Consider the following 13,311-nt stretch of genomic DNA (forward strand, 5'->3'; position numbering starts at 1 on the left):
TGACTTGAAGCCTAGCAACAGTATCCAAGTATTAGTTAGTCTGCTAATCAACTAACAAAAACTCACACACCAGCTCAATGTGTTTCATTTTTCTAAAGCAAAAAGCAAACAAAAACAAAACGAAAGAATCCTATTGCTTCTACTTCAGAGCTGCTGAAGGACAAGATGTACAATATAAAACAAACCTTGTTCACTTGAAGAAGAACAACCCATGTCATTTAATCCATCTGAAAATTCATCTCATCACAAAGAACCAAGGCAAAAGAGAGATTTAAAAATAGGTTATCCAAGTCAAAGGATTATCAGCTTGCCACATACTTAATATCTGCGTATCTGTATCTAATGAAAGCTTCAATATTCTTACATATATGATTGGGTTTTGTAACTCCATCCTATAGAAGCCATAGTAAATTCTGTATAGCAAATGCTTCCTAAATCTGCTGTGCTCATTTACTCACAGACAGCTGCAGGCTGGATGAAAACAATCAGGGATTAACTTTTCTATTCGTCACATCTTTTAATCCATTACTTTCTCTTAGTTTGCAATAAATAAATGCATAAAGTTAAATAAATTATAAATGTGCTATAGCTAGTTAAAAAAAAGAAGTTTAAAAAGGGACTTTTTTTTTTTTTAATGATGTGCAACTGCTGTACTGTACATCAGGAGTATATGTAATATCTTCCTCAAAGCAGAAGAGAAGATGGAACAATAGTCACGGAGCTGCAATATACTTCTGGGTTCCAAAGACTTTCAAAATAAGTGATAATTAAAATAAGCTACTTTGATGTTGTTATTATTCCTCAAAAAACTAATTTGGGGGCATGATGAATTGAAATAATCTGAGAAGCTGTGCTAAGTATTTCATACTGCTTGTAAAACAAGTTTCTAAGTACCTCTTGGTAATAGGTTTTCTTGCTTTATGAAAAATATTATTTTAATTTGTTTCAAATAGGATTACTTTTTCAATGATACAGCAATTTTCATTCACCTTTCAAACATCTGTCAAGAAAACAAAAGGGATTCCCTGATGTTTAGAACCTATAAAAGAAATAAATACAATGAAATCTGGATCTTGTTTTTAATCCTTTATCAATATCCTTTTTTCCTCTCCTCTGAAACCTTTATCTTTTACATTTGATTTGGTCTTACAAAACTGCATCATCCCTGTCTGAAATAAGACTAATGTGAACTTTCTCTGTCAATGACAGCAAGGTGTCTTTTATTGTACTAAGCCACAGGAATCATTTGCAAGGCTTTTTTTCCTCAGTTTGTTTCTGAAAATGGCAGCACCAAGTAAAAAAATTAGTTATCTGTGCTAAATACTTTTCAAGCTACAGTTTCAACAAACTGGTCACCCAGACACCTAATGTACTACCTGGGATGGAAAGATTAATTGGCAATTGATGGTGGGAAAAGGAGCACGGAAAGGAAGAAGCAACTTGCTGATAAGAAGAAAGGAGAGCATGTGTGAGAGAACCCACAGTTTTGAACTTTCAGAGGAAAAGGTCAAATTTTTTAATAGGATGGAATAACTAACAGATTTTTATGCTTGTATTCCGTGGCTAAGCGGAAGCAGGTTCTACAAAACTCCAGTTTGCTGGGAGATACAAGGGCTTACAGCCAAAAAGGAATATAACTGCTTGGTGCAACCTTGCCTGAACGTTTACGCATTGTAAATCAGAGTCGTGAGAACAGTCAGGGGGTTTGGATACCAGGTCTCCTCCTTCCACCGACTGCCCCTCATTTCATCATGAGCTTCCTCTGTGAAATTATCCAAGAGACAGAGAGCTGCACCCATCCAGAATGAGGATGTGAGAGAAACCAGGCTTTCTCCAGACTGAAGAAAGAACATGGAGGGAGGGAGGGAGGACCATCGTGGTACGTGGTCTTCAACCAAAGTGCTGCTCTTCAGAGCTGCCTCAGGGTACATCCACCAGCTCTGACCCCTCCTATTGGTGTTGAAACCCTAAATGACATTATCTGTCTTGAAACACACTCAGCTGAGCCAACTGGGTGGCCTCTACAGCACAATTTTATGTAGCTGAGAAACTTTACAGGCAAAATCTCCTCTTTCTTTTTTCCAGATGACTAGGAAGGGACTCCTTGGATTAATCAGGTTGCCAATGGCACCTGCACCTTCTCTTTTGGATACAAACTTTAATCCATTTTGCTTCTATAAAAGGGAAGCAGACAGACTTCATCCCTCTGACCAAAAATGTATGCTCACATTGACCCTAAGTAGACACTTTTATCTGGCAAGATCTGAGTGAGATAACCAGACACTACACACCTTAGAAGAACACCCCTCTCTTACAGTCAGATGTCACATTACTCCATGGGTCATTATTTTTGCCTTTTTTGCCTCTAAAATAGATATTTGTACATTTTTCTTCTTTTTACAAAATAGTGTGAAGTCTTATGATTATTGCAAAGAAGCTTATTTTATATACGTCTAGTTTTTCAGCATTTCAACACATTTGTCTAATGTAAGTGCTTTATAATTAAATAAAAAGGAAAAGGAAGAACAGTCTCTGTGGGATTTGATCTGTAGAACAAAGATTTAGTGGTTCTACTGTAAATTAGAATATTCTACTGCTACAGGATAACCTGGTCATTTTCCACCTGAGCTCCTTCTCCACCATCTTCAACAATAGGGATAGTCTTAGCACTACAGTCTGGCACAGATCCAGGCCAAGGGGAAAATAAAATCCACAAGAAAAAAAAGACAGACTCCCTTTAAGACATGCAAATCAGCCTCTTCTTAACTAAACAATCCCAGACTTCGCGTACGGCTTAAAATGGTATTCTACTCTAAATGCCAATGAAATATAATTGGCAGGCAAAGGTGGCATAGATGATAAGTGACATAGCCAACACTTAAGCATATATATTTATTTATGTGGTGCTCTTGTGGACCAGTGCATTGAGATATAGTGCTTTTGCTGTCGGCACGCTGCAGTCTCATCCTTTACTCCACAGGTAGTGATACCCTCCTTCTGCAGAAAGGCTGAGCTATGATCTCTGCCACTGAACAAAGCAGCTCATTCACCGCAATGCATGGCACAGGACCATGAATCATAAGCATTACATTACTGCTGTTAGATCCTTGTAATTGCAGTTTTGGCAACATTACTTGAAACAGCTTTGTGACTGCTGACAAACTGGAAGACACCCACATAATACCTTCTGCATTGAAAGTACAAGTGACTTCCTACCGCAATAGTTTGGGACAACAAAATTATCTAAGAATAATGTTAATTGGCACATATCAAAACAGATGGACATGGATAGTGTAGTTCCTCACTATGTAAGATTAGAGATTTCAAGCAAATATTATTTTTCATATTTCAGATACTTCAGTTTGAGAAATGTAAAAACTTGTTTCTGTCACCAGATAAAACCTGCTCTTCAAACTACTAAGTTAGGTCCAGCCTCCAATCACTACCACCAATTCAAAATTTCCCATCCTTAAGACGATGTACCCAGGAAAGTAGGTAGATTCTTTTTGAAAAAAATATTATTGTCACTTACATTACTTAGCTGTATACTAGGCTTGCATTTTAAAAGTATCTATAGCTGAAGACACTGGGTATGAAGATCACTAAATGTTAAAAGATCAGGTCAGAAATCTTCCAAGTGCTATGTAGAGGTTTTTTTCCAATGAATCAAGCGCAACGTGGAGCTTTTCCCAATGCATCACCGACCTCTCCTTCCAATGAATGCTATTGTGAATAATCATGAATATCATTGACAAGCTTACTATTAAATGATTGAACAGCTCATCATCTACCAGCTTAAACGTCCACAGAAAAGAGAACCACCTGAAGCTGCACGTATTCCAAAGAATTTCCCACAGTTGTAACTTATTAATTATTAAATGAGCCTAAAATAATAACAACAAGGTTTAATGAACTGCTTCAATATCAATATTCAGTATCTAACCAAAAATACACTTCCTGAGAGAGGAAAGATGAAATGTTTCTCAAGAGACTTCATAGTATGATCTGTCCTTCTTATCTTCATGAGGATACTTCTTCAAGCTCTTTGCTATTCCCTCCCACTCTGTTGCCTCTGGGCTCTAAGAAGGTACATTACTCAAATGATATATGTTGGAATACATCCAAAACTACATGAATATAGCAGGTAACCAGACACCTAAGATAACTAAAAGCCAACTTGTTGAAGTTTAAATGCTGACATTATTCTGCACATTCATCTTCATACTAGCTCTAAGGCTTTCTGCTTAAGATATTGTCCTTTGATTTATTTATTTTTTTTAAACTGGGAGACATTCCAGAAACAGACATTTTGATGACCTCACTTTTTTTTTTACTTTTTTTTTTTTTTGAGTAATAAATCTTAAGGGATAAACGTCTGGCTAAATTAAATTAGGTAGGAGAAAACAACATAACATAATGCTTATTCTTTAAGACAAACCTAGTAATTTAGGTAGTTATGTGCAATCCACCACCATCTTGCAAAAAATGCAAGTGAATCGTAGAAGCACCAGTATTTCTATTTTTCAGTGCAAAAGGGAAGGCATCAGGAAAATTTGGAGAATCTTCCCATAGAAGATATTTTCTAAGCACTTTCCTAGCAATCACCAAAACCTACAGAAAGTTTTTACAGTCAGCAATAATAAGTTCTGACTAAAGCCCCAGCCACATGGCTATCACTTGTTTCCTGGACTGAGTCTCATCCATCTACTTCATAACTATATTCCAATTTCTCCCATACATTGACAGAACTTGGAACCTGCACTGGTCAGGGGAAAGGAAAAGTAGTGCAGAATTGGTCAGCCCAAAAAATGATGGCATTAACATCGCTGTGGTTTCATGCAAACCAGTTCAGAGGTTATTGTTTCTAAGTGTAGTGTAAGTGTTACTTTTACTTTACAGTTACTCATACTGTAAGCGTATGCATAATTAATACTAGCAAGTCATTCCTTTACTAGGGTTTTTTTTTTATTGTACACAACTATTTTTAAGAGAACAAAATCCATTTAGAGAAACACAAAACATAATACTGTGTATTCTATGTGCAGTACTTGTTCTGCACTGACTCCACACGCAAGTCAAATTATCAAGAACTAACATGGCAGAAATAAAAAGAACATTTGAATCTAAACAACCATCTCCTTTCATTTCAACATATTCACAAATTTATAAAACCCTTAGCCATATGTAAATATAAACGACAATAAGATACTCACCCTATGAGGAATAACTGGTTCATTTTTAGTTGATTTTTACATCAGATTTTTTATAAATACAGAAGGATGAAGACTTTTTACATGGAAAGGAACCATCCCACTATCTCAGGTAAAAACCTTCCAAACTCACTACAAACTTTTATGCAGAAGTTATGGCTTTTATGCAAAACTTTTATGCAACGTGTCCTCTGTTTTCTCAATGCATACTGCAAAGAGTTGAAAGTATCACAGTGCTACGAGAATTCACATTACTGCGCAGAAATTTTAACCATATCTCTGCAGATCATAGGCAACCAGGATGGGAAATGGAAAGGAGGTCTTAATCCAGAGCAATTCTTTCACAGTCTTAAGTTTCATGTAAGCTGGCCTAGTTTTCCACGTAAATTAAATACTATCAAGTCATAGATTTGCAACACTGAGTTAAATCAGTGCGGACGACTATACAGACCCTCCTTCTTCAAAAGGACTGCCTTTCTTCATTCAACTTCAGGATGTTTCTGTGGAATTTTAATTAACTTGAATTAAAGCACTTTAATTCATTTTAATTAAACTGTATTAGAAACCACTTTTATCAAACTAGTTTTTATTTTAATGGCAAAACTCTCTACATAAAAAGATCTTTAAAAAGCCTTAAGGTTTTTTGTCAAGGGCCCTTAATGCCTGTCACTAGCCTTCATCCAGTGCCACACACCAAACTCAGTGAGAGGAATGGTTTTATGGATATGGATAGACAGTTTCTGCCACACATTCATTTAATTGCAGAGAAGCATCTTTCTTTATCTTCTTCTGACCAATTATTCCTACTTGAGAGCTGCTTTAGGCTGAAGCCAAAACAGCCTGCAAGAGCCAGTTTGCCTCTTCCAGGTATGTGGATGTGTATTTAATCTGTTACAAACTGCCTAATTTAGACTTATAAAGCATCTACCACTTTTTTGCCTTAGTTATCAAATTGTCATTTTCAGAGCATATTTTGAAAACATTCCAGCTTTTTCCCCATCTTCATTTCTTTATGGAAAAGTTACTTTTAAAATCTCCCTGAAATGATACTGTCCTCAACCCTGTAGTTATCTCTCACACAGAATCAGATTTAACATCTTTGCAAAATCCTGGTTTAAACATGTATAACTTATTTTCAGTGTCTGTAAATATTTTGCTTACCAATATCAGCTTCCCTGTGATTCTTGATATATTCAGCAAGCTCAAAATTTCCCGCTATTATAGCCACCTAAAGGATTGTAAAATAGTTACAATTAATGTATTGTCATCGCTTATTAAGCAGGAAAAAATGCATGTTACATTACCGACAAATATCATACAAATATATTTTCTTTCCATTTATTACTTCTATTCTGCAGCTAATATAGGCAATACATTTCTGAAACAATGTTGAGAAATGATATCTCAATCTATTTGTAAGCAGCACTGCCAGTCCCCCAGATCCCCATTTACTAAGGACACTGTGATTGTGGATATCTCGGGAGACTGCTAGAAGAGCTGTGGCTTTTCACATTGTGCCAGTCAAAACCAGCAGTGAACATTAAACACAGCATCCCCAAAGCTCTGGGAGCTACACGGATGTGTGGAGAATGCTACAGGAGCAGGTTCAGAGAGACACATGGAAGATATTATTTCCCTTTAATTGCTCCTGCTTTGCTACTTACCTGAACAATGAAAACAGGAGCTACAATGCAATGTATGTGGGATAACCAGGGAAGAAGCACAAAGAACTAAAACTACTGAGGTACCACTAAGACACCAAAAAAGACTAAAAAAGAGAAACTGGTAAAGTTTATGCATATGTATAGAATTTAAAGTGTTTTTATAAATATAGTTCTAAAATAATTATTATCTTTTTCATTTATTTCCTGGTTGTCAAACACAGATGTGTAACTATCAATTCTGAACTCTCATCTAAATGCACTTAAAATGAGAAACATCTCCACTGGATATGAGGAAAGTGATTTGGTTATGTCCTTGCTGTCTCCTCCCTTTTTTCTTCTCTTATTTTTACCCTAAATATCAAGCAATTGCCTTTTCTGGCTCCATCTTGCAGTTTTATATTATGACAGATACTGTTCCCCTAAGGGCACTGTGGCTTTCCTGATGTAGGTAAAAGAGATAACCTGGGCTCACCTTTCTCACAGAAGCTTCTGCATATACAGGGTGCAGGCCAAAAAAAAAATATTCTAAAAACCTTATTTAAAAGGACTCCCCTAGATATAGGGCTACTGTCAGTCACGAGAAACGACTGATAACTCGGGGAAAGCTCTGAGCTGATGACCAAGAAAGATTATCTGTGGTTTTGTACCACTCCACAAATCTTAGGGAGGAAGAATGATGCAAAGGAAGACTAAAGTGCTGAAATGGTCTTAGGAGGTATACAAAGTACAGTTAATGTGAGTAATATCTTTTAATGTAACAAGCATAAGACCCTACTTCTGCACGCGCCACAGGAAACTGAATGGACAATTTTATTTACTATTAACCAAAAGAAACTAATATGGAAATCCTCAAAAATGAAGACTCTACACACAAGCAACAAGCTACAGACAAAAAATCTTGACTATCATGTATTTAAGAGTTTCCAAATCTGCTTTAAATGGTAGACTTGGGGCAGGTTTAAATCATGAATCATGACCATTACATCCATTTCACCTAAAAATAAAATAATGACACATATTTTCTGCACTTTTCATTCAGCATCGATTATTGACACGATGCCTCCTTCTGCCATTAGCGCATTTCATGAAGGGTGGGCTTAGAGTGGACTTATATATCCTACGGCAACACTGGAAGAAATCTCATTGAAATGCAGTACTAGGAAGACTATTTGCTACAGGCATGGGTGCACCGTCTTGAAGAAAAGAACTCACTGCAATGCTCCTCAATACAACTAGATGGGATTGTTGAAAGTCAGATTACCACACTCTTTTCTCCCCTCTACAGTCCTCCAGGTGACTTCATTTAAGGCCCTTCTTTAGACCCAAGACTCCCATTGTGTTAGTCCTTACGCTTCGAGCCATTACGCATGAATCCTTTCTGAACACAGCCCTGGAAATCCTTGTGGAAGGACCCAGATTTAAACAAATGGTTTCAAACACAGTGAAGTAATCTCCAATTTATCTTTTGGTCCTAAGCAAGGAATAGATGGTCTAAAGACAGATGGACTGATTTAGTTTAGGTTGTAAAGTCTACTGGCTGGGAAAGTACAAGCAAGACATTAAAGAAATTACTACATTTTAAGTATAATACAGTATCAGAATAGCTTTTTTAGATTACCAAGCAAAGTTTAGAAGAAACAACTGAGTATACCATTTATTATGTTTATGCCCTGAAATCGGGTTTTCCCCCAATTTTTTTTTTCCAGTGCTTTTCAGGTTCCATCTTTTTTCTTGGCAAATTGTTCTCATTTCATTAAAAACTTCTGTCCAATGTAAAGGCTAAATACAGTAATTACAGGGTTTTTTTCATTTCAAGTGTATCTATTTCATGGGAGAAATTTTATTCCACGTTTGTATAGCACCTAGCAGTTATAGTCAATATGCATATACTTGTGTTTTAAAATAATCCTCAGCAGGCAGCCATAAGCATGGCATGTGCAGTATAATCATTTTTGTCCTTTAAATAATTAAATTGCATATAATATCACCATACTTACTAGTGAAAATCATGTAATTGTTTTCTTATTACAATATTAACAGTAAGGAAATGTTTTTCTTTGGGCACTTCTCAGTTGTGTTACATGAAATGTTGATGGATTCTTGGGAACAAAATGCATTACTAAGAATCAGTAACACTGGTTCAACTTAATCCCACTTGTGCTTTTAGACTGCAGTTGAACACATAAAGAGTGTTTGTTCTCAGATATGACCTAAGACTTCTGCATGCCATTAAATCTGCAAAGATCAGGGATGTCAGAGACAGAAGCAGATTGGTGTGCTGCCACCTCATCACCACCACAGGAAATTATCCACCTGAAAATTACTATTTTAACCACTAGTAACACAACCTTTATTCCAGGAACTACTGCTGAAAGAAACTGCTTCTCAGCATGGATAACGAATCAGAATCTGGCACCCAGCCTCCCCTGTACAGCCTCTAAAGTGTAACTCATGATTCTCCCTGGCAAACGGCACTATGAAAGTAACAGCAGAGCTGTACAAATGCTATCCCTTTAACTTCACATTCTGCAGCCTGGCTTGGTTCAGGTAAATAAAAGCAACATTTGTGTGTAGATCAGGCGTTTTCTCTACATTATAAGCAAGCAATAATACCTCTTTTCAACATTAGCCCTAATTAGCATGTAAAATTCAAACAGGGAATTCACCAGTGACAGGCAGCTTGCTAGACAGCAGCCATGTTACTCAAATCAAAGAATTTTTGATACAGAGTAGATTTTAAAACTCAAGTATAAACATGCTGTTCAAGTGACAAACACATTTTATTACTTGAAAAAAGATATTGCCAGATAGCTAAGAGACAGCTTGACAGAGAATTGTTCCTGTACTTGCTTCTGAATCAAGCACTAGATTCAGCAAGCTCAAGGTACCATTTCTCTCAATTTAATTTACTTCAATTCGCTAAAAACAATATGTAAAATTCTAACAGCAAAAATGAGCGAATTATATGTTAAGATCTAAAGAAAGCAAGACAAAGTTAAAAAGTACAAATATTTCGTGGCATATCATCAATGTACTTCACTTGAGTTTGATGGAGTGTGGGAGAAAGTGAAACCAGAGAAAAATCGGAAAGATACAAAATTATACTAATTCAATTTTTATAGTTGCAAACTGCAAAGCACAGCAACCACAGCCACTTTTCCATCAAAATGTATCTTGAACCAGAGTTATAGTGTGTTCAAATAAACCCATAAGCATGAATGCATTAGGACGAGTGAATGGTCTCCACAAGATGCAGGGCTTGAACCAAATTAAGGTGGTGTAAAGTCTCCCCTCGATTAAGATGAAAACTAAATCAGAACCTAACAGAAGTTCTGTATTTGTACTAAACTTCTTTGTACTTTACAAAAAATACTAATGTAGTATCTTCACAGAAAATACGAGTTCGATTCTCTACACGCTTCATCATTTACATGTTTTTAAATAGCCGTATTTTGCTTTTCAGGATGTTCTGTAGTCAAGTGCTAGATTTCTAATTGAGAGCTTATGGCACGAAAGAAGGTTTTGTTTGGGGTTTTTTTTTTGATCACAAGACATCTCTTCTTGGCAGTGAAAAAGTAGCACAGCCAGCAAAACTACACTCAAAGTTTTTCTCCAGTTCCAGTAGGAACTGGATTCCAGTCATCAAAATGCATCACATGCGTGTCTACAGACATGAAATATTACCATGAAAGGCTGGAGGCAGCACTTTATAACTAGTGGCTATCTACAGACTCTGTTATGCTGAAGCTTCAAAAATTGCAGCTTTTTAAAAACTGCATATACAGCAGTTTTACTATAATTCAGGTTCTTTCATTCCTGCAGCAAACGTCCTTTCATTTTGTCCTTTTGCCACAGACAAGACACTTATCTTACATCAAAAATCTCCATGTCCTTAGTCACGTTATTCTGCAAACCTGATAAAACCTGTTTACGCATCTTCTAAAAAAAAAAAAAAAAAAATCACTCATCTACAATTTCCACTAAAACCTGCATTTTTTTCCCTATTTTTAAAGGGCATATTTACTTTGTATCAGCTCCAGAATCAGAAAGACTGCACCTGCGGCATCACAGCATCGTGTCAATCCAAGTCCAGCTGAAAAGCATGACTAAGTAGTTTGAGTACAGTGCTTTCAGACCCAAACCAGGATCTTTATCTGCTGCACTGACATTTGGTTGGGATCTCTGCCATATATCCGACTGTACAATACAGAGAACAGAAACTCTCTTGGGGGGTTTTAAATCATCATTAGAGGCAATTTTATATGAATGATAGTAATGAAAGTGCATCATTTATCAGCTCCCTCCCCTACAACTTTATCTGACCCCACTAAGGATGTTAACATGGGCAACTGATTATTTTCAAATTGCATTTGATAACATAAATGACTGGCCTGAATAAGTACACATGCTTACAACAGAAAGTAAAGCTACGCCAGAAGATGTATCTTAGTAGGAGTTAACTCATACAAAGTAAAAAGAAAGTAGGGTAAACCCATACAGCTAGACTGGCAGTATCACCTCCTATTTCCATGATACTCTGTCTTCATAATGTCATTGTAACAAAAAGTTAATGGAGTCACTGAAACAGGTCACAGCTGAGACACACTCAGAGGGCTGCGAAGCACCAAGCCATGGTTTAACGACTCGCTGGGCACGGCAGCGGAGCAGAGAGGAGCGCTGGTTGTCACTGTCGGGGTACATAATGCAGAGCGTGACCAGAAGCTGCGTGTTTATACGGATATTTTCTTGGCCTTGGTAGAAGCAAAGCTTGTTACAGTCGCCCCATCGTCGCACTTACTGTCTCACAGACAGATGTTTCTTTCAAATGATGCAACTGGTTACGGTGCCTTACTATTTGCCATGCCAGGCAATGCCAGATGCTCTGCCACCGATTTAGTGAAGAAGAGAAGGAGTTTAATTGACACTTGGCTAGTTGCTATGGATGGTAACTAAGTGACAGCCCAGTGAAGTAGAAACTTGAATGAATGAAGTAGCTGTGATGCAGAGACTGGGGTGGGAGCAGGCAGGAGACGGGGGCACCCCATGATTGCTAGTCCAGTGTAGAGCACTGGACAAGGGAATGATGCACGCATAACTGGCGAGGCACCTTTAGAAGGGTATTTCTTTCTCCTGGCACAGCAATATTCTCACCCTCTGGTTTTCTGATATTTACAGTCAAAAATGTTCCCTCTGAATATAGGCAGGTTTTAAGTTGGCTTTCAGAAGTCAATTCAGAAATAAAACATTTGACATATCTGGTTAGTTCAGCTTTCCTGAATCTTGTTCCCTAAAGAAACCGAGTATAAATAATGACCACTTTGTTTATACAGTGAAACCTGACAGATGGCCAGTTACAGGTTTCAGTGCAACAGAGTTTCATAATGTTTTCAGACTCTGGACCAGATATAAGTAGCGGCACTCACTCACCACCGTCTCTCTCTTCAGCCCCATAACTGCAGTTCTCAATATATCAATTACTTACATTCAAGTATTTAGATTTTTTTTAATTGTGATTAATGCAGTATTTTGTTCCTTTGGGGAAATGGGAAATTATATACACACTTTACCTGTCACTAACCTTTCACAATTGATTTTTTCCGCTCTTGAAATATATCACAGGTAGAGGTTATATTAAATTCGAGCAAGATCTTTGTAGCCTGTTAGCAAATAGAATTTTAGATCTTTATAGGTTAGTCCCTGAAAGGCAAGCACCAAAACTAAATTACATTATCGCTCTTTGGAACAAACTGCTCCACCCAACAGGAAACACTACAAAAAAGACAGAAATTGAAGTTGCCTCCTCTTAAATCCAGCCATGGAACTTTGACAAACTTTCTGCATGGGAGTGAGGAGAGCATCTCTCAGTTCATTTATGTTTCACTCTCAATCAACGCTGCTGCACCTCCTTCTGCACATGCTGAAATTTTAGACCAGGTGAGACATAAAGCTTTAAAATGCTCTGCCTAAATGGAGAGCAGAGGAAGCTGTTTGGGCTGCACAGTTGTAGCTGCAATTCACAATAAGCAGTTCATGACAAGACAGTCGGTGCTCCCCACCTGCTTTTTCTTCCCCTTCTCTTCTCTTCCAGAAAATTTCACTTTCCTGATGAAAGTACGTTTCATTATTTTTTCCTTCAGGGCTGACATTTCACCATTCCATTGTCTCTGCTCCCCAGCAGAGCTCACTAAATAACGGTCTTGCAAGAAAGCTTGAAATTCCAATGAGTTCAGGTATGGCACTACACATTAAGGGAGATAGTTCTATCCCAGGACAAAATGCGACTTCAGTCTTGACTTTGCTGAGTCTCAGCCAAGCAGCAGAAATGCAGGTGGACATACAGGATACTCTGAGGTACATCTACTCTACATGTTCCCATCTTCAGGTGGAACTGGAAGGAAGAGGTGATACAACCCTGCGAATGAGACTATAACCCTAGG

General features: G+C 37.4%; 1 protein-coding gene across 11 annotated transcripts in view; it reads right to left on the minus strand.

The window, feature by feature from the left end:
- The window catches only part of SHANK2 (SH3 and multiple ankyrin repeat domains 2), a 363,547-nt gene that overhangs the window by 270,322 nt on the left and 79,914 nt on the right, over positions 1-13,311 (minus strand). For 10 of the 11 annotated variants that reach the window (XM_069804140.1, XM_069804146.1, XM_069804143.1 and 7 more), the window contains one exon: positions 6,372-6,438. In XM_069804140.1, coding sequence (XP_069660241.1) covers positions 6,372-6,438 — 67 coding nt within the window. Of the gene's footprint in view, positions 1-185; positions 522-6,371; positions 6,439-13,311 lie in introns of those variants that run through there. The other variant, XM_069804148.1, reaches the window with a different exon arrangement.

Source organism: Haliaeetus albicilla, chromosome 16 (genome assembly GCF_947461875.1).
Source record: "Haliaeetus albicilla chromosome 16, bHalAlb1.1, whole genome shotgun sequence".
NCBI lineage: Eukaryota > Metazoa > Chordata > Aves > Accipitriformes > Accipitridae > Haliaeetus > Haliaeetus albicilla.